The 27,764-nt window shown below is 46.4% G+C and overlaps 2 protein-coding genes across 2 annotated transcripts in view; one reads left to right on the top strand and one right to left on the bottom strand.

The window, feature by feature from the left end:
• vsir (V-set immunoregulatory receptor) overlaps positions 1-17,302 on the top strand; it is a 55,400-nt gene extending 38,098 nt beyond the window's left edge. The window contains exons 4-7 of the mRNA XM_078428660.1: positions 1,901-2,008; positions 5,058-5,085; positions 7,018-7,196; positions 10,429-17,302. Coding sequence (XP_078284786.1) covers positions 1,901-2,008; positions 5,058-5,085; positions 7,018-7,196; positions 10,429-10,454 — 341 coding nt within the window. The 3' untranslated portion in view covers positions 10,455-17,302. The remainder of the gene's footprint in view (positions 1-1,900; positions 2,009-5,057; positions 5,086-7,017; positions 7,197-10,428) is intronic.
• Positions 1-27,764, bottom strand: part of cdh23 (cadherin-related 23) — a 694,191-nt gene that overhangs the window by 133,266 nt on the left and 533,161 nt on the right. The window lies entirely within an intron of this gene.

The raw sequence follows: 27,764 nt of genomic DNA, 5'->3' as shown, positions 1-27,764 counted from the left end.
GAGCGGGAAACCTCATTAGTCCTGCACATTTTGGACAAGTTCACTCACATGCCGATGATCAGGCAATCAACCTCAGATACAGGTTTTCAGTTCTTGCACTGAAGCTGAAGTATATTTGCGATACGATACGATAAAACTTCATTCATCCCCAGAGGGAAAATGGTTTGCCAACAGTCACAACACACAAGGTGCACAAAAAACCAAAACAAAACCTGAAATTAAAAGTGCAAAAAAAAGAAAAGGTCAAGTGACTGTTGGCTGGCTGTCGTGTGCACGGCGCCTTAACCGGAACGAACAAACAAATAAATAAACTTATCCCCTGGGCAGAGGATTCTAAAACCAAAGTGGGTCCCCTTTTGTTCTCCCACCGTCCCTCATGGCGGTCTCCCCACACCGGGTCCTCCATCAGCGGTACCCAAGTTGACAGGTTCTTTATTGTCCTACACCTTGGTGTGGGAACTATAACCATATAACAACTACAGCATGGAAACAGGCTTGTCCGGCCCTACCAGCCACTCTCCCTGACCTAGTCTCATCTACCTGCACTCAGACCATAACCCTCTAATCCCCTCTTATCCATATACTTATCCAATTTACTCTTAAATAATAAAATCGAGCCAGCCTCCACCACTACCACCGGAAGCCCATTCCATACAGCCACCACCCTCTGAGTAAAGAAGTTACCCCTCATGTTACCCCTAAACTTTTGTCCCTCAATTCTGAAGCTATGTCCCCTTGTTGGAATCTTCCCCACTCTCAAAGGGAAAAGCCTACCCACGTCAACTCATGGAGTAGATAATTGTTTGCAGTCACTACCACCTGATATAGTGACATTTGCACATTGTGCTCTGATTCTAAAAGCCATTGTCAACGAAGTCAATAGAATTGAATCTCGAAGCAGAGTACCACGCACATTTGCTGTGCGACCAAGCATTTAATGCCAGTGTTTGAGGGCAAATTACTGTGTCTTTGGAAGGACTCAATAAAGCAGACAAATTAATGCAATAAACAAGGATACTTGACGTGCACTCCTTGATTACAACAGGTTATATTGCTCGCTGTGTAACTGGTACCACACTATTGTCCATTCTACACGATGACTGCTGCATGCATTATAATGCATTTTAGACTCTAGGATTAGCCAAACACAAAGTGCTGGAGGGATTCAGTGTGTCAGGCAGCATCTGTGGAGGGAACAAACAGACGACGTTTTGGGTCGGGACCCCTCTTCAAACAGGGAATGTCTGTCCATTCCCACCACAGATGCTGCCTGACCCACTGAGTTCTTCCACACCACTTTGCGGTTTACTCAAGATTCCAGCATCTGCAGTTTCTTGTGTCTCCAGTGTTTTGGATGAATTCACTATTGGCAAACCAACACATGGTAAAAATCCACCCCAAAGAAGCACGTCAGAGGAGACCTCTTTAATCTGGCTTTTCAGAACAACGGTGTATGTTGTGAACAAGTATCTAGCTTGTTAATGTGATTACAAGTATTAGTAACTTCCAAAGAAAGTTATTGAGTTTGTAGAAGGAACTGCAGATGCTGGTTTAAACCAAAGATAGACACAAAAAGATGGAGTTACTCAGCGGGACAGGCAGCATCTCTGGAGAAAAGGAATCGGTGATATTTCAGACTGGGGAAGGGTCTCGACCCAAAACCTCACCTATTCCTTTTTCTAGAGATGCTGTCTGACCCGCTGAGTTATTCCAGTTTTTTGTGTCTATCTTCTATATAAGTATTGAAATGGAAATATTTACTGAGCAATGAGGACCAAAATGGGTGAAGGGCTGCTTCATTCTACAATGTTGTACTTGTGTATCTTAGTTCCATACAGTACTGGTATCTGACATTGGAAAGCACACTGAATAATCACTTGGATTTTGATTACTACCACAGCCACCACAGCTATCGCGTTGGCCACCACGGGATGTGTAATCACCATCCTGTCCCTCCCCTTGATTCTACTGCTCATATACAAACAGAGGCAGGAGGCGGTTACCAGAAGTAAGTAACAGATCAACTCGAGCATCTAGTTAGACACAAAACGCTGGAGTAACTCGGCAGGCAGCATCTCCGGAGAGAAGGAAAGCGGGAGTTAGATGTGGCCCTTGTGGCTAAAGGGATCAGGGGGTATGGAGAGAAGGCAGGTACAGGTTACTGAGCTGGATGATCAGCCATGATCATATTGAATGGCGGTGCAGGCTCGAAGGGCCGAATGGCCTACTCCTGCACCTATTTTCTATGTTTCTATGACGTTTCTGGTCGACATGCTTTTTCAGACTGTAAGAAAAGTCTCGGCCCAAAACGTCACCCACCCCTCTCCAGAGATGCTGCACGTCCCGCTGAGTTACTCCAGCATTTTGAGTCTATCTTCGGTGTAAACCAGCATCTGCAGTTCCTTCTTACTCACGCATCTAGTTGGCAAGGCTTTGGAATTGCGGAGCTCAGAATTGTACTGCTTTGGGCTAATGTACAACATTCACACCATTTCCAAATGGCACCAATTTTTAAAAAAAAGTCACACTGCAAAACAAAATAATCAAATGAAATAATTGTTCCTGGATACATCAACCTCCACACTTGTACAGAGGCCTTTTTGCATTAATTATATTCTCTCGGTGGTAACCTGCAGCAATCAGATGGCCCAACAGACCCGCCCTGCATTGACTTGCACGCTCACCGTGTCATGTTGTGCAGTGACTGATGCACATCCAGATGCACCCCAGAGTATTCATGATACTTGCAGATGCAGCTTGCAATGACTTCCAGATGCAGGCTGCAGTGGCTAATACTTCCTCACATACTCGACCATGACCGAGCCACTCTCACACCCACCTCGTAATGGGGAAGCATTCTCACACTCACTCTGCAATGGTTTATTCATGACCAACCATGCACCCTAAAGTCTTGCATATGACCAGACCTGCCCATCAATAATTCAAGCATGACCAGACTTACCCTGCAATGAAACCTGCACTGCCAGACTCACCAGCAGTGCTCTACCCATTCCCAGATTGTCCTGCAATAACTGATCCACTACCAAGCTTGCTCCACAAAATCTTACAGTAACAAAAGATTTTCAGAGGTTTTTATTACTGCTGATGATAATCAGGCATCATACAGCACTTTCCTACTCCTGCACAACGCTCCATAATGTCCCAGCAGAAACAAACCTCTTACATGCTCCTTACAGCGCCAGAGACCTGGGTTCGATCCTGACTACGGGTCCTGTCTGTGCAGAGTTTGTACGCTCTCCCTGTGACTTCCTGGGTTTCCTTCGGGTGCTCCAGTTTTCTCTCACGTTCCAAAGACGTGCAGATTTGTAGGTGAATTGGCTTCTGTAAACTGTCCCCAGAGTGTACGATAGAACTAGTGAACGGGTGACGTTTGTTTGGCGCCGACTCCACGGAGCAAAGGGCCTGTTTCTACGCTGTATCTCCAAACGAAACACTAAACTAATCTCATGCATCGTCACCTGCATTACCTCTGATATTTGGGAAGAGGACTAAGGAGAGATCAAGTCGATTGGGATCAAACCCAATGGCGGGGACAAGAAAATCAAGTAATCTGAATAAAACAAACCTTGAAAGGATTAACAGGGTGATGCAAAGTGACTGCCTCCTCAACCTGGAGAATGTCGAACGAGGGGCACGGCTTCAGGTTGACAATTGTACTGTTTCGGACTGAGCTGGTTCAATGACTTTGTAACTTGCTGCTCCAAATTGTTGCAAATGCAACCAAGAAGCAGATCTCAGGATGCCAGATGTTTTATGATTGTGTCACCAAAGATTATGGAGACCAGGTAGGAAATTGTTGAGTAGCAAGCACGACGTTATTGAACAGGGGGGAGCTGACTCACAGAGGAATCCTGAGATCTCCTTCTTGGTTGCAACACGTGCCATCAGAAAGAGCGACATGACTCACAGAGTCAGTGGGCATCTCATGAGGCTCTTTCTGATGCCCTCGGGCACAGACATGGAGCAAAACTCACTCTGCAGGCAGCAAATTGGTTTTCTGTCAACTTAAAGTCAAAACACTTGGGGCTTGTGGTTTGATAGTCAGAGAAAGTCTAACATGATCAGCATAATTTAGTAGGTGATATCCCCACCAGATTAAAACAGGGTTTGACAAAATTTTCTGAGGTTTCAGCTACTGCTGATCATAATCAGGCATGGTACAGCACTTTCCTAGTCCTGCACACCACTCTGTGATGCAGCCAAGTTGGCACAGAGTAAGCATCGGCATCCACACCACCAAAGCGATGGATACAGAGTTTCCCTCTGAGAAACTCCCACCAGGTTCCGACCAACCGTGGATAACCTGGCGCTGTCTCAACAGACTGCGGACAGGCGTGGGGAGGAGCAAATCGAACGTGCTGAAGTGGGAATCTACTGAAGATGCGGCAGACTGCGAGTGTGGACGGGGCCTCCAGACTATGGAACATCTCCTGAGCTGTGACGTGCTGCATGACACCACGCACTGTGAAGGATCTTGCAGAGACCAACCACGTGGCACTAAAACTTGCTCGCTGTTGGCAAACAGTTGTGTGATGACACGAATTAAAAAACATACCGCCAAACTTCCCTCTGGAAACAAACCTTTAACCAGGTGAAGCACAACAAGGGGGATGCCTGCCAATCCCATCAAGGAGACTTGTGGAAGGCTGTGTTAGATAGAGATGGATGCAAGAAGGCTTTGTGTGGAGCCACTATGTCCAATGAGCCACTGTTATGCAGAGCTTGCCACAGGCAGCTGTGGAAGCCAAGTCAATGGATATTTTGAAGGTGAAGATTGATAGATTCTTCATTAGTACGGTTGTCAGGGGTGATGGGGAGGGAGAAGGCAGGAGAAGGGGGTTGAGAGGGAAAGATGGATCAGCTATGATTGATAGGCAGAGTAGATTTGATGGGCCGAATGGCCTAATTCTGCTCCTATAACTTATGAACTTAGATGCAATGTAAACATTAAATGTTCGACATTGTCTGGGTCATTTCTATTGAAATCTTCATTTGAAATGTTTGGCTTTATCTCACCTCATGTTTTTTAATTGCAGGATCCCACGAGCTTGTCCGAATGGACAGGTAAGCTCCCCGACTGTTACAAGTTTTTAAGCTCTTGGGGGTGTTCCCCTTTTCTTTGCCAGATCATCCAGGTGTGCGGATAGATTGTGGAACTGGAAATCATGCAGATCCTCATTGGGCACAGACTAGGGGGCGGTGGTAGGGCTGGGGAGGGGCTCAGGTGGTGGAAGGGTGAACACAAAGAGATGATGAACCCTCAGGTTCGTGTTTCTCTCCAGTCACTCTGGAGGCACAGTGATATTTGGGCAGTCGCAGTGTGGAGCTGCACAACACGCTGGCCACGTTGGGCGGCCACGGTGGCGCAGCGGTAGAGTTGCTGCCTTACAGCGAATGCAGCGCCGGAGACCCGGGTTCAATCCCGACTACGGGCGCCGTCTGTACGGAGTTTGTACGTTCTCCCCGTGACCTGCGTGGGTTTTCTCCGAGATCTTCGGTTTCCTCCCACACTCCAAAGACGTACAGGCTTGTAGGTTAATTGGCTGGGCAAATGTAAAAATTGTCCCTGGTGGGTGTAGGATAGTGTTAGTGTGCGGGGATCGCTGGGCGGCGCGGACCCGGTGGGCCGAAGGGCCTGTTTCCACGCTGCATCTCTAAACTAAACTAAACACCCCTACATATGATTTGCTATCATATCTCTCCAATATCTTCACTAGCACGTACGCCACTCCTTAACCATTTTGATTCACTCCATGTGATATGGGGAAACAGCTGTGAGCACTGGATACACAATGGGACCAGGTTGTATCCCAGGTCTAATATTGAAGACCAGCACTCCTACACTAGTGCCACCTTTAACTAGATTGTTCCAGAACGGCAACAAAACCAGCATCTACCCAGCCATGCAGAAAATGACCCAGCATATCCTCTACAGTGAGAGCCGGACAAATCCAAGCAGCTAAACTCAATCATTCTCAAACATCAACAAAGCGATGTTGATGTTGCTTTTGACCATTCCATTCCAATAAACAGTGCACTGAATTCTAGATAGACACAGGATGCTGGAGTCACTCAGTGGGTCAGGCAGCATCTCCGGAGAAACGGAATAGGTGACATTTCCGGTCGGAACCCTTCTTCAGACTGAAACCTAGTTTGAGTTTTATCAGAATACGTGACGTCAGGGCCAAGGCCTTGGATCCAAACATGGGCCAGAGCTACGTTGCACAGGTGAGGTGAGGTGAGAGTGACTGCCCTTGACATCAAGGCAGCATTTGACCAGGTGTGGCGTCAAAGGGCCCTACTGGTCAATGGGTATCAAAGGAAAAATCTCCAGTGGTTGGAGTCATAGCTCGCACAAAGGTAGATGTTGGTGGCTGTTGGACATCGACCTTCCCAAGCCGAGGGCTTCACTGCAGGAGGTCCCCTGGGCAGCGTCCTCGATCAAATCATTGTTGGCAGCTTCATTGATGGTCTTTCCAATCCATTGTAAGGACAATAGAGGGGATACCCACTGTTGATTGCACAATATTCAAACCCCTTGACCATTTCTCATCAAATGAAGCATCCCATTGCCATCTATAGAACCTATGACGGGCACACACTATCCTGAATCATGACTATGTTGTTATTGTTTTATCATTGCCTGCTCTAAATTCTGAAACACCATATCCAGTAGCATTGATGGAATACATTCAACAGAAGGACTTCAGGGGTGCAAGAAGGTAGTTCACTCCCATCTTCTAGAGGGCAATCAAGGATGGACAATAAATGCTGGTCGAGCCAGCAAAGCTCACTTGCTGATAGATGGATACCCATTGGCACCTTGCAGGAAGGTCTGAAGAAGGGTCCCAATCCAAAACGTCACCTATCCATGTTCTCCAGAGATGTTGCTTGACTCACTGAGTTACTCCAGCACTTTGTATCCTTTCATGTAAACCAGCACCTGCAGTTCCTTGTTTCTATACGCTGAGCCATGTTGGTTTTTACTTTTAACAGCGAGATCGTAGGAGTGGAGAATCCAGTATTTGAGGAAATCTCGACGCACAATTCGGAAGTGAAACCTAGACCACCGCCCATCAGTGGTCGGATTCTGTCCGAATCCGATCGGCACCTGCTCTCCGAGCCCAACACTCCCGCATCCCCCGAGGCAGCACAGCGATTCTTCCCAGTACTGGGTAAGCGTTCTCTTTCACACGCTGACTGCATGGGCGAGTGGGAAAGCATTCGCACAGAACCTACTGCAAATGCCCTCAATATCCTGGTTATAGACAGAATGTGTTAGACTGTGAGAGGGAGAGAGTTTGAGACAGAGAGAGCGTGAGAGGTAGAGCGTGAGAGGGGGAGTGTGAGAGGGAGGGAGTGTGAGAGGGGGAGTGTGAGAGGGAGAGAGGGGGAGAGCGGGAGAGAGTGTGAGAGGGAGAGAGGGGAGAGTGTGTGAGAGGGTGATAGGGTGAGAGCATGAGAGGGAGAGAGGGAGAGAGGGTGAGAGGGAGAGAGGGTGAGAGCATGAGAGGGAGAGAGGGGGAGAGGGAGAGGGAGAGAGGGGGAGAGTGTGAGAGGGAGAGAGCGTGAGAAGGAGAGAGCATGAGAGCGGGGAGAGCGTGAGAGGGAGAGAGCGTGAGAGCATGAGAGGGTGAGAGGGTGAGAGGGAGAGAGGGTGAGAGGGAGAGAGGGAGAGAGGGTGAGAGCATGAGAGGGAGAGAGCGTGAGGGGGAGGGGGAGAGAGGGAGAGGGAGAGAGGGGGAGAGTGGGGAGAGCGTGAGAGGGAGAGAGGGGGAGAGTGTGGTAGGGTGAGAGGGAGAGAGGGTGAGAGGGAGGGAGTGGGGGAGAGAGGGTGAGAGCATGAGAGGGAGAGTGTATGAGCGAGTGAGGGCTTGTGTGAAAAAGACAGGGAGTGTGTTAGAGAGATTGATATCTTACTTGATGAATCTTGAAGGTGTTAAAACCTGTACAAAACAGCCTTGAAGAGATAGGTGAGAACACCCAAACCGTGTGCATACCTGGCAAGACAATGGTGTTGTGGTTAACAGCTAAAATGCTTTGCAAATAGGGTTAGTTTATGCAATACTAACTGGTGCACCATTATGCTTGTGCTCCATTTAAATAATGCAAGCATTTCTGCAGCACCCAAGCTCCAGAGGACTATCCAGAGATCCAGTTTATATTGGAGTTTTGGCTTCAAGTAATTAATGGCTGCAATTAAGAGTTTCATTGTTCTATCTGGGACATTTGACAATAAACACTGTTGACTCTCTCTTGTCTCTTGAGTATTTAACACATTCAAAAGTCCAAAGGTCTTGCGAAAGAATGATATCAAACACAATTTGACATCAAGATATAATGAGAGAAATTTGGGCTGATCGTCAAACATTCAGCCAAGTCTCAAATTAGAAGTTGGGTCTCAAGAGGAAGAAAGTTCAGAACAGAAATTTAAGGAGAGATTCCAAAGTGTGGGGCCTGGTAAACTGTGGGATAGGGTGGGGGAGGGTGGTGGGAGAGGTTGGGAAGGCGGGAGATCGGGGAGTGGTGGAAGCTGGGCTGGTGGTGAGAAAAATTTGCAGTGAGCAAGATGTTCAAATTGGAAGAATATAAAAAATCTTGGAGGGTTGGAAGACTGAGAAGTAAATCATTGCTAAGATTTTAATTTGACTCCGCGCAAATGCTGTCCCGCACAAAATCCCTTGGTGACGAGGTGCAAAAATATCCATCGCCTTGTGGACGAAGTAATTAATAATCTTTCAATCTTTATTTTCCAAAATGCCAAATGTAGCCAAGAGCTGGAATTACATAGAAATTAAGAAGTGTTTTTGCATAATCATCAGATGGCATCTCAGTAAAAGACTGTGCCTCAATGTTTGAGCTTAACCCACTGAATAGACTGAAAGCCACCTCACAGGGTCTTGATCCAAAAGCAACCACTTCCTGATAATATAAAGTCAGGTACACTTGACAGCACAGAAACTCATTGCAGTGCTCAAAACTTCACCGCACCTTAAATTTAAAAAAAACTCTGCAATTATTTTCAAGCTTGTTCATCACGCTAGATCTTTGGCTAAGGTTTTTTAAAAAAGAATTGGGGGCAGCACAGTAATGCAGCGGTATTATAGACAATAGGTGCAGGAGGAGGCCATTCGGCCCTTCGAGCCAGCACCACCATTCAATGTGATCATGGCTGATCATTCTCAATCAGTACCCCGTTCCTGCCTTCTCCCCATACCCCCTGACTCCGCTATCCTTAAGAGCTCTATCTAGCTCTCTCTTGAAAGCATCCAGAGACTTGGCCTCCACTGCCTTCTGAGGCAGTGAATTCCACAGATTCACAACTCTCTGACTGAAAAAGTTTTTCCTCATCTCAGTTCTAAATGGCCTACCCCTTATTCTTAAACTGTGGCCCCTGGTTCTGGACTCCCCCCAACATTGGGAACATGTTTCCTGCCTCTAACGTGTCCAACCCCTTAATAATCTTATACGTTTCGATAAGATCTCCTCTCATCCTTCTTAATAATAATAATAATTTTTAAACTGTGAGAATTTATAAAACATTGACCTTTTTCAACATTTCAGCACAGTTTTGATAAATCAAAACAAAATAATGTTCTGACCTTTATACTGGTTTAAAGAGGGTGGGGGGGGCTACTAAATAGTTAATGACTTTGAGGTATTGCAAAATAGTGCTGTACACTGGAGTTTCAGCCCGGGTGTTTATTCTCAGGTATCTGGAGTGGGGTTTGAAATAATAACGTTCTGACCTAGAGGTGAAGGCAATGTCAGACAATTCCATTCAGTGCATCAAACAACAAATCGCCGAGAGAGTAAAGACTGCACCATCCTGCGTGGTTTTGACCCTCACTGATCTTATTACTTGACAGGTAGTTCTGCTACGATGCTGCAGTCACATTCCAAAGAAACCTCATGATATAGAAAATAACATAAGTTCTTGGAGCAGAATCAGGCCATTTGGCCCATGAAATCTACTCCGCCATTCTATCATGGCTGATCTATCTTTTTTCCTCTCAACCCCATTCTCCTGCCTTCTCCCCTGAAGGCTGTACATTACATTGTTTAATAGAGTATTGTCTAAGAAGTGTCAATGAAGTGTCAATGAAAATGATCACCTGTCAATTTCCCATGGTTAAAATGGCAGCTATGTTCTTGAGGCAATTGTGTCTGATTGCTACATACTATTTAAACCCTAGACAGCTTTTTTCCAAAATATTTTTTTAGTAGTTCTCTAGTCCCCAATCAAATTTGGGTTATAACCACTTTGCCCCCTGTAATGCAAATATTATTTCCTAATTCATCTCTCGTTATATCCAATTTGTGTTGTGGAAACCCCGCATTATGGCAGAACTGTATCTGGATATCAAAGCGGAAATAACAGTAATCTCGTTTCTGTTCTGCCTGCAGAATTGGTGCCAGACTCTCCAATGTGATCACACGTCTGGCTTGTATCGCAAATGGGACCTTGGCTGGAGCAGATACACATCAGGTGGTGCAAATTGTCAGAGTATTACTGCTAAGGGCTTCGCAATGAAATATATTCCACACAAACGTGGCAGCAATGGACGGCAACCAGGCTACGTTGGAAATTCAGGACCAACGGTGTCCGTCCATTTTAAGTTCCAACAGGGATGCAGATGAAGGATTATGCAGCGGAACATTATGTTTTACTAACAAGGAGTCAATGTCTATATTTGGGGAAATGACTGAACATGACCATCAATTATTATTGCACCAAAATGCTGGTGTAAGCGAGTTGAACTGCTCCCAAAATGTGATTCATTGGTAGATGTGGATTAATGCCTTTGCCTCTGTATGGAATATCTGTGTGTGTTTTCCTTCAAATCCTCTCCTTTCCTCCTGAGCGGTGACACCCAGGCAGAAACGTAAAGGTGTCTAACTCTCAATCAGTCTCAAAGCAGTGAATTCGGGGGAGGGCGAGACCCTGTCAGAGGCCGTTGCTCTGTCCCCCCAAGGTCTGCACCTTGCCACAACTACAAGCCAGGTGCACGTGTGCCAAGTGTAAAGCTCACTGCAATTATGAGCAGAACAAAGCCCTTAAAAATGACCAACTTTAGTCACGATTATTGCTCCGTAAATCATCACATTTTCCCCTCACTTGCTTTGTGTGTCAACGTGAGTGGCACAGTGCTGCAGTTCACAGAGCAACAGTCACTCACATTCAATCCTGACCTCCACGATGACCGTGTGGAGTTCGCACGCTCCCCCGGAGTCCAAACGGGTTTATCATCATATCATATCATATATATACAGCCGGAAACAGGCCTTTTTCGGCCCTCCAAGTCCGTGCCGCCCAGTGATCCCCGTACATTAACACTATCCTACACCCACTAGGGACAATTTTTACATCCAGCCAATTAACCTACATACCTACATACTCTGGTTTCCTCCCGCATCCTAAAATGTGCGGGTTAAGAGGTGAATTGTGAAGTGCCCAAATGTGCAGGGGAAGTTGAGGGGAATACAGAGAGAATTAAAAAGAAAAGATTTAGCATTAATGAGTGCTTCCCGGTCAACTCATAGACTCAGTGGGCCAAGGGACTGCTTCTGTGTTGCAGACTCAATGAGCATCTTCTACTTACGCCAGATGGAATGACAGCTTGAGCAGGGGAGGGAGAGGAACAGATGAGAGACTTGGCCCAACGGTAGAATAACTGAAGTAGGGTCTGAAGAAGGGTCTCGACCCAAAACGCCACCTATTCCTTTTCTCCAGAGATGCTGTCTGACACGTTGAGTCACTCCACCTTTTTGTGTCTCTCTTCAGTTTTAAATCAGCATTTGCAGCTCCTTCCTTACACAGATGAATAACCTAACCTCATCTATTTGTTACGTACGCTGAGCTTCGCGGAATGTGCACTCGAGTCCCTGCGCTTGGCTCAACACGAGCTCTGGGTAAAGTGGCCAAATGGAAGTGCAAGTGAATTGCTGCTTCACCCGCGGGGAGTGTTTACGTCGCAGGGTAGTGGGAGGAGAAGGGGTGGAAGGGCAGGATCTGCATCTCCTTGCGGTCGCGTGGGAAGTGGCCACCAGGAGGAGGGTTGTTGCAGGTGGACAAGTTCAGCAGGTAGTCACAGGACAGTGCCTTTGGACCACTGAAAGACGAGGGGGAGATACCGTTGAAGGTGGCAGAAACTGCAAAGGATGGTCTCGAATGCAGAGACTGATGGCGTGGATGATGAATGCAAACATAATGACTGCCCTGCAGTGGCTCCCAACTCAGTTCTTAAGGGCAACACTGAGCTTCTAGTTGTTTATCAGTTTTAATTCTCTGTCCCACTTCCACTTTGATTTTTCTATGTCCTTCGATATTGCGCCAACAATGCTCAAAGCAAGCTTGAAAAACGGCCGACATACACAAAGTTCTGGAGTAACTCAGCAGGTCACGCATCATCTCTTGAGAAAAGGAAACTGAAAAGGTGTCGTTTAGCAATACCGACTTTGTCAATGATGTCATGGAAACAAACAAATACAAATATAATGTCATGTCACCAGGAGAGTCACAGGGGCTTCAGTCGAATGGAAATTGGCACAAAGCCACAAGGAAACTGTGTACTGTGAGCAAATTTGGGCCCCATATCTGAGGAAGGATGTGCTGGCTCTGGAGAGGTTCCAGAGGAGGTTCACAAGAATGAGTCCAGGAATGAATGGGTTAACATATGTAGAGGCACTCGGCCTCTACTCGCTGGAGTTTAGAAGGTTGAGGGAGGACCTCATTGAAAGTTACAGAATAATGAAAGGCATAGAGTGGATGTGGAAAGGATGTTTCCACTGGTGAGAGAGTCACAACCTTCAGAATTAAAGGGCGCTCTTTTGGAAAGGAGGTGAGGAGGAACTTCTTTAGTCAGAGGGTAGTTAATCTGTGGAACTCATTGCCACAGAGGACTGTGGAGGCCAAGTCAGTGGATATTTTTAAGGCAGAGATAAACATAATTCTTGATTAGGATGGGTGTCAAGGGTTATGGGGAGAAGGCAGGAAAATGGGATTGGGAGGCAGATATTAGACATGATTGAATGGCGGAGGGGTCTCGATGGGCCGAAAGGCCTAATTCTACTCCGAAAACTTGTGGACTTGTGAAACACGTGGGCAAAGAAGCAACATGTCAGTCGGGAAACATTAAAGGAACATATTAAAACACAGGGGAGCAGAATGTTAATGTTGTGATTTGCAGCAGTTAGGGCTTTGGAAGTTGAATGGAAAGAAACCAATGGAGAAAACAGAAGCTTCATTCCCACACTCTTTGTCAATATTCAATCAATATTACTGAAAGATTATTTGATCATTCTCATGAATGACCCTTCTTCAGACAGATTCTAAGGAGGGAGAGAGGGAGGGGTAATTGTCCCAATCCAAAAAATCACCCATCCTTTTTCTCCAGAGATGCTGCCTGACCCGCTGAGTTACTCCAGCACTTTGTGTCTAACTTTGTATCTTTTCTTTTGTTTACCAGTTTCTTTTTTCTAGTGTAGAAAAGAACTGCAGGTGCTGGTTTAAATCGAAAATAGACGCAAAATGCTGGAGTAGCTCAGCGGGACAGGCAGCATTAGGGTTGCCAACTGTCCCGTATTAGTCGGGACATCCCGTATTTTGGGCTAAATTGGTTTGTCCCCTACGGGACCGCCCTTGTCCCGTGTTAGGCCCTTGGGGCGCCGTAGGCCCAGACCCTGTAGACACTGAAACTGTAGGCCCCCAACGCTGTAGGTCCCGGCACTCTAGGTTTCCGACATTTTAGCTCCGGACAGTCTAGGCCCGGAGGCCCGGGTGCCGCCTAACGGAGGTTGTGTAGCAACCCGGCCCGGGCAGCCGCCATTGGTGGAGCGGGAGCATGTGGCCGCTGGCTGGGTGAGGTCACGTGGGGTGCGGGGCGGTGACTCCTTATTTGGGAGTGAGGAAGGTGGCAACCCAACTAATACTGGACAAATGCGGGACAAACTAACTTAGCCCAAAATACGGGATGTCCCGGCTAACACGGGACAGTTGGCGACCCTAGGCTGCTGGCAAGCTCACTGCATTGTAGCAGATACATCGCAAAGTGGCGGCAGGAAATAGTGGGCAGGGAGGTGAGGGAGATAAATGTTGGGGGAGGGGACCCTCGAATGAAGAGGTGTTCACAACTGCTGAACACCAGCACACAGCTCTGCAACCTTTTGAAAGCAGGTCAGGTCCAGGTGGGTGCAGTGAACAGCCCGACCCAGCCGGGCACCAGCAGAGATGGGAATTGTTGCACATCTCCATTACATGTCTCAAGAACAACTACTTAAAATGCTCAAAAGGACACAAAGTGCTGGAGTAACTCGGTGAAGATGGACACAAAATGCCGGAGTAACTCAGCGGGCCAGGCAGCATCTCTGGAGAACATGGTGACGTGATGTGGAGAACATGGTGGAGTGATGTTAGCATGTGGATTGTTCCTCTAGTTTGCCACATGCAAACTAGAGGAACAGCACCTCATATTCTGCTTGGGTAGCTCACATCTCAACGGTATGAACACTGAATTGTGCAATTTTTGATGACCTCTAATTAAGGAGAAAAGGGGGCGGAAGTGGGTTAAAGTACTTTGCAGTGAATTATGTTGCACTTGAGAATGACGATAATTCCAGGCATTTCATGTATCTTCACCTTTTACTTCCCTTTAAGAACATCCAAACTCATAGCCCACGAAGATTTTGAAGAGAAGTGACTTTTGTAATGATTCAAATGTAAAGGGTAATTTGTACACAGCAAGCTGCCACAAACAGCAGATAGGACACCTGCATCTAAATCTCCAATCACCAAAAGTCCATTCCAGAAACCTGTGCTCAAAGATTTATCCTGGCGTTCCCAGTGTGGTTGTCCTTTGGATGAGATGTTAAAATAAGGCCCTGTCTTTCTCATCAAGAAGCATTATGTGAAGAGCAATCTTTCACACGTGCAGGCCTATATTTATCTCCCATCTATCCAGACATTTCTTCTTTGCTATTTACAGGAGCACAAATTATCTCCTGTGTTTGTGTCTTAAACAGCATTTCATACATACATCATTGGAAATGATATGTGTATGAAATGCTGTTTAAGACACAAACACAGGAGATAATTTGTCCTATCTACATCATTGGAAATGATGTGGTTTGGTAAATCCAGTGGAGGTAAATATTACTCTAGTAATGCTATTTCTCCAAAGGATGTTTAAATATCCTGTGATGCTACTCCAGGAAGTATTCTCACGGTAGCTCAACCAATATTCCTCTTTCAACCACAAGCATTTAGTCTGTCCATGGAAGTATTTGATGGGAATCGAGTGCAAAGGTTGTTTATTTGTTGAAATATGCTCTTCCGTTGGAACTGTTTGTATATAAATAAGAGACATTGAATATAGCAGTGGAGCTGAGTCTCCAGAGGACAGGGGCAACCTTTCTATCTGTGCCGTGAATTCCAAGTTAAAGAGGGTGCATTTACTTGTCAAAGCCTTGCACCAGTGCAAAGAGATCCCATGTTGCCAATGCTGGTGAAACGTCATGTCAACACAGAGGGAAAAGCGTGGCAGTGTGGAGAGGAGACAAATACCTTCAAACTCACCCCACCTTCTTTCTGTACTGAAGTCATTCTCTTTTGAAAAAGAAACAGATCTTTCAGGGAAATTGCAAATCAAATCTTTTCCATGGGCAAATTGCTCCGCTGTCAAAAGATGATGGGCGGCACGGTGGCGCAGCGGTAGAGTTGCTGCTTTACAGCGAATGCAGCGCCGGAGACTCAGGTTCGATCCTGACTACGGGTGCTGCACTGTAAGGAGTTTGTACGTTCTCCCCGTGGCCTGCGTGGGTTTTCTCCGAGATCTTCGGTTTCCTCCCACACTCCAAAGACGTGCAGGTATGTAGGTTAATTGGCTGGGTAAATGTAAAAATTGTCCCTAGTGGGTGTAGGATAGTGTTAATGTGCGGGGATCGCTGGGCGGCACGGACTTGGTGGGCCGAAAAGGCCTGTTTCCGGCTGTATATATATGATATGATATGATATGATATGTCATTAATGCATTTCAACAGAAGTTAAGTCCGACCACTGTTGGGTGGGTGCTTTACATAAGCACACATATGTGATTACTGTTTGGGGAGGTGTGTGGGGACTGGCACACCCTGCCACCCCTACTCGCAAGCTTGACGTTGATATGGGAGAAAGACCCGACAATAAAGGACAAGTTCAAATGGCCGAGAGTATGTTGTTCACAGAGTGTGCAGTTATCAGACCCTAACTTCGTCATCCTTCCTGGAATGAGTGCCCAGTCTCACAGAGTCATAGACACAGAGTGCTGGAGTAACTCAGCGGCTCAGGCAGCATCTCTGGAGAACATGGAGAGGTGACGGTTCGGGTCCTGACCCTAAATGTCAAGCAGTCTGAAAAAGGATTCCGATTCGAAACGTCACCCATCCGTGTTCTCAACAGATGCTGCCTGACCCGCTGAGTTACTCCAGGACTCTGAAACCTCACCTATCCATGTTCTCAACAGATGCTGCCTGACCCGCTGAGTTACTCCAGGACTCTGAAACCTCACCTATCCATGTTCTCAACAGATGCTGCCTGACCCGCTGAGTTACTCCAGTACTCTGAAACCTCACCTATCCATGTTCTCCACAGATGCTGCCTGACCCGCTGAGTTACTCCAGTACTCTGAAACCTCACCTATCCATGTTCTCCACAGATGCTGCCTGACCCGCTGAGTTACTCCAGCACTTTGTGTCTATTTTCAGTACATGCCATCATCTGCAGTTTCTTCCGACACTCTCAGAATTATATCCCATCTCTTTAATGTACAATTACAAATATCAAATCTCCTTGGAAACAATGCGTGGATCATATTTTTATGTAACAAAATGTATAAAATATTTGTTAACCATGTTTGTTAATTATTCAAAATATATGTAAATTACTTTGAAAGAGACTTTTTAAAAATACTTCTTAGAAGTTTAAGGTTGTAACATTTTTATATCAAAATTAGCTTTCTCTGAATTGAAAGAATCTAACAAATAAAAGTTTCTGTGCTACATTTGTAGAAATACTCCACTCTGTTCTTGCGCACTTCAATGACGTAACTAAAGGTGGGGAAATATGTCTTGACTTAGTGGTGGGCAAAGATACTAGAGGAGCAAGATGAACCACCGTCAAAATCGCCTATACTAAAGTGTAGTATGCAAAGGAGCGTAACGTCCGCCATTTTAGTAAGCAAAACCCGCCGTTCGCTCTGCCTCTCGGTAGTGTAATCAGTGTTTTGGGGGAACAGTATGTGTTAAAATGCAGAATACCATTAAAATGCAGAATATATCTCATCTATCAACTCACAGATTTTTGTTATTTTTCTTTCTAAATGTTTCTGCAAGTTTCTGCCTACTAAAATGGCGCCATGACATACTACGGTTTTTAGGGTCGAGTGGTCCATCTTGCTCTGCTCTAGTATCTTTGGTGGTGGGATAAATATTTGCCAATCAAAGCCCCCTCCGAATCTACCTATCACTTGCCCGACTTTGTCCCGCTTCCATCTCCCTTTTCCAGCTCTCTCTCTCCCCTGCTCCATATGTCTGAAGAAGGGACCCCGGCCCAAAATGTCCAGGTGCTCAGGTTTCCTCCCACAATCCAAAGATGTGCAGTTTATAGGTTGATTGACTGCTGTAAATTGCCCCTAGTGTGTAGGATGCGAAAGTGGGATAACATGAAATTAGTGTGTATGGGTGATTGATGGTCAGCGTGGACTCAGTGGACCGAAGGGTCTGTTTCCACGCTGTATCTCTGAACTAATCTAAATTATGATAATATGGTGACACGATATGAACACAGTATTCGGATGAGCCTGGATCAAAACTTTATAAAGGTTCAGCATAGCCTCTCAGCCTGCCCTGCCACTTCCAAATTATTCCAAATACATCCAGTGTAACACTTCCGTTACTCTCACCAAAGCAATTCTGCCTTTAGAGTGGGATTATACTGAAGATGCGGCAGACTGCGAGTGCAGACGGGGCCTCCAGACTATGGAACATCTCAATAGATAAAAGACAATAGACAATAGGTGCAGGAGTAGGCCATTCAGCCCTTCGAGCCTGCACCGCCATTCAATATGATCATGGCTGATTATTCACAATCAGTACCCCATTCCTGCCTTATCCCTATACCCCCTGATTCCACTATCTTTAAGAGCTCTATCTAGCTCTCTCTATCCAGCTCATCTCATGAGCTGTGACATGCTGCATAACACATGCACTGTGAAGGATCTTGCAGAGGCCAACGACGTGGCACTAACATTTGCACAACTAATAATCCCGTTGATCAACTGCTGAAGGCTTTGCGCAGCCAGGACATGAGAGACCGGACCCTTTGACTCAGTACGCTGTGAAGGACATAAAAATGTATCTCATTCCATTGAAATTTCACTTGCAAATGTTTTGACCATTAAAATCCAAAATCCTCTCTTAACATAAAGCAGCTCGTATCTTTCTACACCAGTTGAACCCAATTTAAAAAAACCATTTAGGACATTAACAAAAAGGAAATTCAGGCACCGGAAAGTTCAACTGAATTTGCTAAACATAACTACGATGCTAAAAGCAAGAGACCCGTTGTGCACAAACCTGTGTCCTTCGTTACATTGAAGTTTCCTGTTCTTAACTTTCTAAACAAGTCAGGTAATGTAGTGCAGAATAACCCTAATACTTTCTTAAGAGTTGACAACCACCTGAAATGAACCCTAAGCTCACTTCTACGTATCGTAAAAAATGACACTCACTGTCCAACTGGTTAGCAGAGTAATCAAATCACCACAAGAAAGTGGCGTGAGCAGAAAGGAGTTGTAAAGGGAACTGATATATTTACATTGCTGCTCATTGAACCTGTTCCCTGCAGAGATGGCTCCTGATTGCTCACCTCTCTTCAAAGAGGCAGCATATGAACCACTTTTGAGATACTTGTGACAAATCTGTTACTATCAGGGAGGCTGGTGAAAAATAAAAGCACAATGGGTTTATTCACAGTTTACAAAAGCAAGGGTGTTGGGCTAAACCTTATTAAAACACGGCTTGGATGGTAGCTGGAATAGTGCTTTGTTTAGTTTAGTTTAGTTTACAGTCACGTGCACGGAGGTACAGTGAAAAACTTTGGTTGCGTGCTAACCAGTCAGCAGAATGACTATACAGATGCTCCCCGACTAACGATGCTTCGGCTTACGATATTTCGACTTTACAATGGTGCAGACGCTGGGCAATGGCAGCGGCCCGTAGCTTGCTTCCGTCCACGTGATCAGGTGTATTAAATGCATTTCGACTTACGATACTTTCGGTTTGCGATGGGTTTATTGGAACGTAGCCCCATTGGAAGTTGAGGAGCACCTGTACATTGGGGGAGTCCAGAACAAGGGGCCACAGTTTAAGAATAAGGGGTAGGCCATTTAGAACTGAGATGAGGAAAAACTTTTTCAGTCAGAGTTGTGAATCTGTGGAATTCTCTGCCTCAGAAGGCAGTGGAGGCCAATTCTCTGAATGCATTCAAGAGAGAGCTGGATAGAGCTCTTAAGGATAGCGGAGTCAGGGGGTATGGGGAGAAGGCAGGAACGGGGTACTGATTGAGAATGATCAGCCATGATTACATTGAATGGCGGTGCTGGCTTGAAGGGCCGAATGGCCTCCTCCTGCACCTATTGTCTATTGTCTATTGTCTACATGATTGCAATCGAGCTGTCCACAGTGTACAGCTAAATGATGAAAGGAATAACGTTTAGTGCAAGGTAAAGTCCGATCAAAGATAGTCTGATGGTCTCCAGTGAGGTAGATGGTAGCTCAGGAGCACTCTCCAGTTGGTGATAGGATGGTTCAGTCATCAATGCTTCAGTCGAAACGTGGAAGTAAGTTTATGGTTCATTTCAGGTGGTTGTCCCAGAGAACAATGGGGGAAGAAACTGTGTCCAAATTCTGGTTGAACCTTGCACCAGGGAGGCTGAAGTGAAATGGTGTCAGACGTCCGTCATCTGAAGGGATGCGGGACTGTCACTGTGAGAAAGAGCGCTCTACAGGGGCAGTGAGCCCGGTACAGGCAGCAACAAGTCCACCAACCCTGCCCAGCACACATTTCACTGTATCACAGAATTGTCACGTTACAGGAAGATGTCATTCACCCCTTCACGTCTGTGTTGGCTTTACACAGAGAGATCCCAGCAGTCCTGTCCGCCTGCTCTTGCCCCACTGCCCTGTAAATCAGCCTTTTCCATGTCTCAGGATGGTTAAGCCTTGGTCCCATCCTGAATCTTTTCCTCTGTCCATAGACAGCATTTTCTTTCAGGAACCTGCTGTCAGACAATACAGATGATGCTGAGAAACGAGGAACCACGGATGTTGGTTTATAAAGAATGATACAAAGTGCTGGAGTAACTCAGAGGGTCAGGGAGCATCTTCATAAGTGATAAGAGCAGAATCAGGCCATTCGGCCCATCAAGTCTACTGCGCCATTCCATCATGGCTGATCTATCTTTCCCTCTCAACCCCATTCTCCTGTCTATTCCCCATAACCCCTGACACTTGTACTAATCAAGAATCAATCAACCTCTGCCTTAAAAATATCCATTGACTTGGCCTCCACAGCATTCTGTGTCATCTCTGAGAACATGGATAGGTGATGTTTTGGGTCGGGACCCTTCTGTGGCCTGTCCAGTGGAACTAACCGAGTGTAACTAGTGCCTCACTAGGCACCTTTGTCTGGCAGGGTGCACAGTTCTAATTATCCAGAACTCTGTAGAAACGTATAAGATTATTAAGGGGTTGGACACGTTAGAGGCAGGAAACATGTTCCCAATGTTGGGGGAGTCCAGAACAAGGGGCCACAGTTTAAGAATAAGGGGTAGGCCATTTAGAACTGAGATGAGGAAAAAAATCACATTGAATGGCGGTGCTGGCTCGAAGGGCTGAATGGCCTCCTCCTGTACCTATTGTCTGTTGTCTATTAATTAACCAGAGGTTAAAAATAAATTTGATCACATTAAAAGCTGGGATAATCACAGGAGTCAAATCTAATCAACAAATTTCCTTTCATCTTCCATCAGCTTGTGCTCAAGTGCTCCAATATTAACAGCAGTTTGTTTTCTGCATTGATTAACCTTCCTTAGATTAGCTACTTGAAACAAGGGAGATTAACCACATAACCGCTGAGAGCAAAGAGCGCAACAGATAATGGAGCACTAGTGAGGAAGCTTTCAACCATTGACCACCATTTGCAATTCTAGTACAAATACCATTCTCCTACTAAGACTAAAATGCATCCTCCCTAATCGATTTTTGATCACAATTTAAACTTATTTGGCGCCCACTGTTAGCTGCGACTTTAATGAATGTGATCCTGTACAGCTGAAGGTGAGAGGGTAGGTCAGAAGAGCAATTGCATCTGGAGAACGGTCCTGACCCGAAATCCAAATTTGCAGATGATACTAAGCTGGGGGGTAGTGTGAATTGTGAGGAAGATGCAATAAGGCTGCAGGGTGACTTGGATAGGTTGTGTGAGTGGGCGGATACATGGCAGATGCAGTTTAATGTAGATAAGTGTGAGGTTATTCACTTTGGAAGTAAGAATAGAAAGGCAGATTATTATCTGAATGGTGTCAAGTTAGGAAGAGGGGATGTTCAACGAGATCTGGGTGTCCTAGTGCATCAGTCACTGAAAGGAAGCATGCAGGTACAGCAGGCAATGAAGAAAGCCAATGGAATGTTGGCCTTCATAACAAGAGGAGTTGAGTATAGGAGCAAAGAGGTCCTTCTACAGTTGTACCGGGCCCTGGTGAGACCGCACCTGGAGTACTGTGTGCAGTTTTGGTCTCCAAATTTGAGGAAGGATATTCTTGCTATTGAGGGCGTGCAGCGTAGGTTCACTAGGTTAATTCCCGGAATGGCGGGACTGTCGTATGTTGAAAGGCTGGAGCAATTAGGCTTGTATACACTGGAATTTAGAAGGATGAGGGGGGATCTTATTGAAACATATAAGATAATTAGGGGATTGGACACATTAGAGGCAGGACACATGTTCCCAATGTTGGGGAAGTTCAGAACAAGGGGCCACAGTTTAAGAATAAGGGGTAGGCCATTTAGAACAGAGATGAGGAAGAACTTTTTCAGTCAGAGAGTGGTGAAGGTGTGGAATTCTCTGGCTCAGAAGGCAGTGGAGGTCAGTTCGTTGGATGCTTTCAAGAGAGAGCTGGATAGAGCTCTTAAGGATAGCGGAGTGAGGGGGTATGGGGAGAAGGCAGGAACGGGGTACTGATTGAGAGTGATCAGCCATGATCGCATTGAATGGCGGTGCTGGCTCGAAGGGCTGAATGGCCTACTCCTGCACCTATTGTCTATTGTCTATTGTCACCTTCCATTCCCCCCACAGATGCTGGCAGACCCGCTGATTAACTCTGTGTTGTGTGTTTTGCTCAAGATTCCAGCATCTGCATTTCAATGATTCAATGGAGCTTTGCCACATGTGCAAATGCACAGTGAAATTCTTTCCTTACGTACAGTTCAGTAAAGTTTTGCCAAACCCAAGCACAATCCCAGATTAGCAAAGTGTCTGGAAATTGTCCACTTGCTCTGCATGAAGAGGCGCCAGGTTTTGGCGCCATTTTCGAAGTCCAGTCTGCTCTAGGTCTTATGAGCGGTGCCCAATCCAGGCGAGCTCCAGGCAGTTGCAGGGCCTCCAGCCATCGCCTGTCTGAGACGTGTGGATCGAGCAGCGAACCGATGTTCCCTCTCCTCGCCCGTCCACCTTTGTGCTCCAGGGGCCCCTCCCGCAGCCGACCTTGAGGGAGTGGAAGGGCTGACCTCCATCCCTCTCCTACTGGCCTTGCTCCTCGCCCTTTGCGTCCATCGTCGTCACTGGCTCCATCCTCCCGGATCAGGTCTTTGGGGGCGAGCAGGGGCCGGCTTGGCAGCTTCCCCACCACAAGCAGCGGCAGACCCGTGGGAGGGGGGGGGGGGGGGGGGTGGGCGAGCAGGGGTCGACCCGGTGGTCTTCCCCCTTTCCGCAGCGTCACCAAGAAAATTGCTTCAGCAGGTTGAGACTGAAAATTACCACCATCTCAATAGAGTTATTAGAATAGCGATCTATTGTTTAATAGCTTTATTATCCAGGAAATAAGTGGGTGAGTTAGCTGAGCTAGTAATTTCCAATTACATCTGGGTTATAAATTCTGGTCCCTATGTGTGTTACTTTCAAAAAATGTTCCTTGGAGGCCAATTCTCTAAACGCATTCAATGGAGGCCAATTCTCTGAATGCATTCAAGAGAGAGATAGATAGAGCTCTTAAGGATAGTGGAGTCAGGGGGTATGGGGAGAAGGCAGGAACGGGGAACTGATTGAGAATGATCAGCCACGATCACATTGAATGGCGGTGCTGGCTCGAAGGGCCGAATGGCCTCCACCTGCACCTATTGTCTATTAATATTCTTTTAAACTCCTTCCCCCCCTCGTCATCTATTCCCATTCTTCCTCTTTATTCCTGCCCAAGTTGCCACCACTCTGTCGTTCCATCGCTCTGCTTCGCGTTTCATTCCCCATTCTTTCATGGGGTGAGGAGATGAGCTTCTCTGCCTGGCCCTCGAGATGCCACACGGTTATCGGATCAACACAAGAGCAATTTGTACCGCAAAAAACCCCCCCCAAAAAACGAGACATCAAAGAAATCAGGTAAATTCTGTTTGCGTCAGACACGTTTATCCAGTAAATCTCCCTCAATTTCTGGGTCACTGCATGCCATCAAACATCATGCAACAGTCCCATAAGGTTAACTCCAGCAAACAAAAGGCACTTGACTAGAACTGAATAGATAGGGAAGTTTCACAGTGAAATATAACTGAGGAAGATTAAAGTTGTTTGATGATTGGCAAGCTACGGAAACATCTGCAATTGCTTTGCATTGACCAACCCTGCATCTGCTATTGCATAACAAACTAAATTTGTCATGGCACTAATATAGCACAGAGAACAGTCAGCAATGCAGATGCACATCTCCTAATAACTTCTTACATTCTGTGACTCAGTTTTTAGCTCTCTCGTTTTGAATCAGAAGCCAGTGTGTTCTTGGTACAATCCAGTGATGTGGGCTTATCTCTACTGCTGTTTAAAGAGCATTACCAAAGGGCAGCTGGACTGTTGACAGCGATGTTTAGTTTAGAGATACAGCGTGCAAACAGGCTCTTTGGGCCACCTATGTCCGCACCGACCAATGATCATTTGTACACGAGTTCTATCCTACACCCCAGGGACAATTAACAGAGGCCAATTAACCAACAAACCTGCACGTTTTTGGAATGTGGGACAAACCGGAACACCCAGAGAAAACCCACACGGTCACAGGGAGTACCTACAAACTCCAACCAGACAGCACCAGTCAATAGACAATAGGCAATAGGTGCAGCAGTAGGCCATTCGGCCCTTCGAGCCAGCACCACCATTCAATGTGATCATGGCTGATCATTCTCAATCAGTACCCCGTTCCTGCCTTCTACCCATACCCCCTGACTCCGCTATGCTTAAGAGCTCTATCTAGCTCTCTCTTGAATGCATTCAGAGAATTGGCCTCCACTGCCTTCTGAGGCAGTGAATTCCACAGATTTACAACTCTCTGACTGAAAAAGTTTTTCCTCATCTCCGTTCTAAATGGCCTACCCCTTATTCTTAAACTGTGGCCCCTGGTTCTGGACTCCCCCAACATTGGGAACATGTTTCCTGCCTCTAACGTGTCCAACCCCTTAATAATCTTATATGTTTCGATAAGATCCCCTCTCATCCTTCTAAATTCCAGTGTATACAAGCATATGACAGTCCCGCCATTTTGGGAATTAACCTAGTAAACCTACGCTGCACGCCCTCAATAGCAAGAATATCCTTCCCCAAATCTGGAGACCAAAACTGCACACAGTACTCCAGGTGCGGTCTCACTAGGGCCCTGTACAACTGCAGAAGGACCTCTTTGCTCCTATACTCAACTTCTCTTGTTATGAAGCCCAACATTCCATTGGCTTTCATCACTGCCTGCTGTACCTGCATGCTTCCTTTCAGTGACTGATGCACTAGGACACCCAGATCTCGTTGTACGTCCCCTTTCCCTAACTTGACACCATTCAGATAATAATCTGCCTTCCTATTCTTACCACCAAAGTGGATAACCTCACACTTATCCACATTAAACTGCATCTGCCATGCATCCGCCCACTCACACAACCTGTCCAAGTCAGGATTGAACCCAGGTCTCTGGCACTGTAAGGTAGCAACTCAACTGCTGCACCACTGTGCCATCTTTCTAAAGGGATGTCAAATTGCTTTCTCGGGCGGACATTAAATATCCCTATTCAATTACTAAGAACAAAGGAGTAGTTCTTGGTGAGATGTAGGCACAAGAAACTACAGATAGAAACAAAATGCTGGAGTTACTCAGCGGGTCAGGCAGCATCTCTGGAGAAAAGGACTAGGTGATGTTTTGAGTCGGGTCCCTTCTTCAGACTGAAAGTTGAGGTGGGGGAGATGGTGAGGGTGGAAAAATAAACTGGAGGAGAGAACAATCAGGGCTGGCAACAGATAACCTCAGGAAGGATGGAGTGCATAATGGACCATTGTTGGTTGGCGAAGGTGTGAAATTACAGATGTTGATTTTTTAAAAGACAAAAGACACAAAATACCTAACCCAAAGCATCACCTATCCGGGTTCTCCAGAGAGGCTGCCTGATCCGCTGAGTTACTCCAGCACTTTGTGAGGGCTCTTCTCGGTGACAAGGCCAGAAGCTATCCTCGAAAGAACATCATCAAAACTAATCAGTTACATCATCACACTGCTGTTCACGGGAGCTTGATGTGTGCAGATAAGCCATGAGATTCCCTCTGAACCAGCAGTGGCTGAAGGTTAAAACGACTTAATTGACTAATTTGTGCTTTGGACGGTCCTAAGATGATGAAAAGCACGTGTGTAAGAGTAGCAGATGCTGGTTGAGTCCACTATTGAGTCTGATGAATGGGAGTCACGCAGGGGCGTATCAACAGAAAATAGCACCTATGGCAAGCACTGAAATTGCACCCTGTGCTTGGCACGGTGGCACAGCGGTAGAGTTGCTGCCTTACAGCGAATGCAGCGCCGGAGACTCACGCTCGATCCTGACTACGGGCGCCGTCTGTACGGAGTTTGTACGTTCTCCCCGTGACCTGCGTGGGTTTTCTCCGAGATCTTCGGTTTCCTCCCACACTCCAAAGACGTACAGGTATGTAGGTTAATTGGCTGGGCAAATGTAAAAATTGTCTCTAGTGGGTGTAGGATAGTGTTAGTGTGCGGGGATCGCTGGGCGGCGCGGACCCGGTGGGCCGAAGGGCCTGTTTCTGCGCTGTATCTCTAAATCTAAATCTAAAAATCAAACATCTGACACCCATCTTTTAGATAACTTTACCATCATATCAGCTCAAAAATAAAAGTCAAGCTCGTTAATCTATTAATGAACAAATTATGAGTTTCTCCCAGCGCTGCGTTGAACGACAGAAAAACGTGTAGAGAGCTTCGATGGTTCCATAAATTGTGAAGCTGCTCTGTGGCGCCCCCTTCGTGGCAACCAGGGCACCTACCATACCTGCCATGCCCTAGATACGCCACTGGAGGCACGGTGGCGGAGTTTGTACGTTCTCCGCGTGACCTGCGTGGGTTTACTCCAGGATCTCCGTTTTCCTCCCACATTCTAAAGACGTCCAGGATTGTAGGTTAATTGGCTTGGTATAATTGTAAATTGTCTCCAGCGTGTGTAGGATCATGTTAGTGTGGGAGGATCGCTGGTCGGCGTGGATACGGTGGGCCTGTTTCCAAGCTGTATCTCTAAACGGTCTTGATGCAAAACGTCACCCAATTCCTTTTCTCCAGAGATACTGCCTGACCCGTTGAGTTACTCCAGCATTTTATGTCTATCGTTATGAAAAACACCACAGATACAATTTTTCAGAAAGATTTTGCATGAACCTTTACATTTTTGCCTGCATAGCCATTACTTAATATCTCCACCATTGCTGATGTACAATCATATAACCATATAACAACTACAGCACGGAAACAGGCCCGTTCGGCCCTACCAGTCCACGCCGACCACTCTCTCTGACCTAGTCTCATCTACCTGCTCTCAGACCATAACCCTCTAAAATCAGTAAGACCTGCAGCTTGAAATCTTCTTTGCTTAGCTGAACGGCACGGTGGCGCAGCGGTAGAGTTGCTGCCTTACAGCGAATGCAGCGCCGGAGACTCAGGTTCGATCCTGACTACGGGCGCCGTCTGTACGGAGTTTGTACGTTCTCCCCGTGACCTACGTGGGTTTTCTCCGAGATCTTCGGTTTCCTCCCACACTCCAAAGACGTACAGGTATGTAGGTTAATTGGCTGGGCAAATGTAAAAAATTGTCCCGAGGGTGTAGGATAGTGTTAACGTGCGGGGATCGCTGGGTGGCGCGGACCCGGTGGGCCGAAGGGCCTGTTTCCGTGCTGTACCTCTAAATCTAAATCTGAACCATTGCATTACCAGATGAGAAATGCTTTACCACGTACTGCATAGTGTTTGACGCACTGTATAAGCAACAGCTGAACCTCATTGACGCAATGCTTTGCCATTGACCTAGAAACATTTCAAGACACTCTGTTGGCCGATAAACTACTGACTTCTTGCAATTGTGCTCCAGCACAGCATTGCCAGTGGTGCTGCAGAGCGTGCAGGTGTCTCACTGCCTCA

Source organism: Rhinoraja longicauda, chromosome 35 (genome assembly GCF_053455715.1).
Source record: "Rhinoraja longicauda isolate Sanriku21f chromosome 35, sRhiLon1.1, whole genome shotgun sequence".
Taxonomy (NCBI): Eukaryota; Metazoa; Chordata; class Chondrichthyes; order Rajiformes; family Arhynchobatidae; genus Rhinoraja; species Rhinoraja longicauda.
Note: the sequence above shows the minus strand (reverse complement) of the source record. Positions and strands in the feature narration are given on the sequence as shown.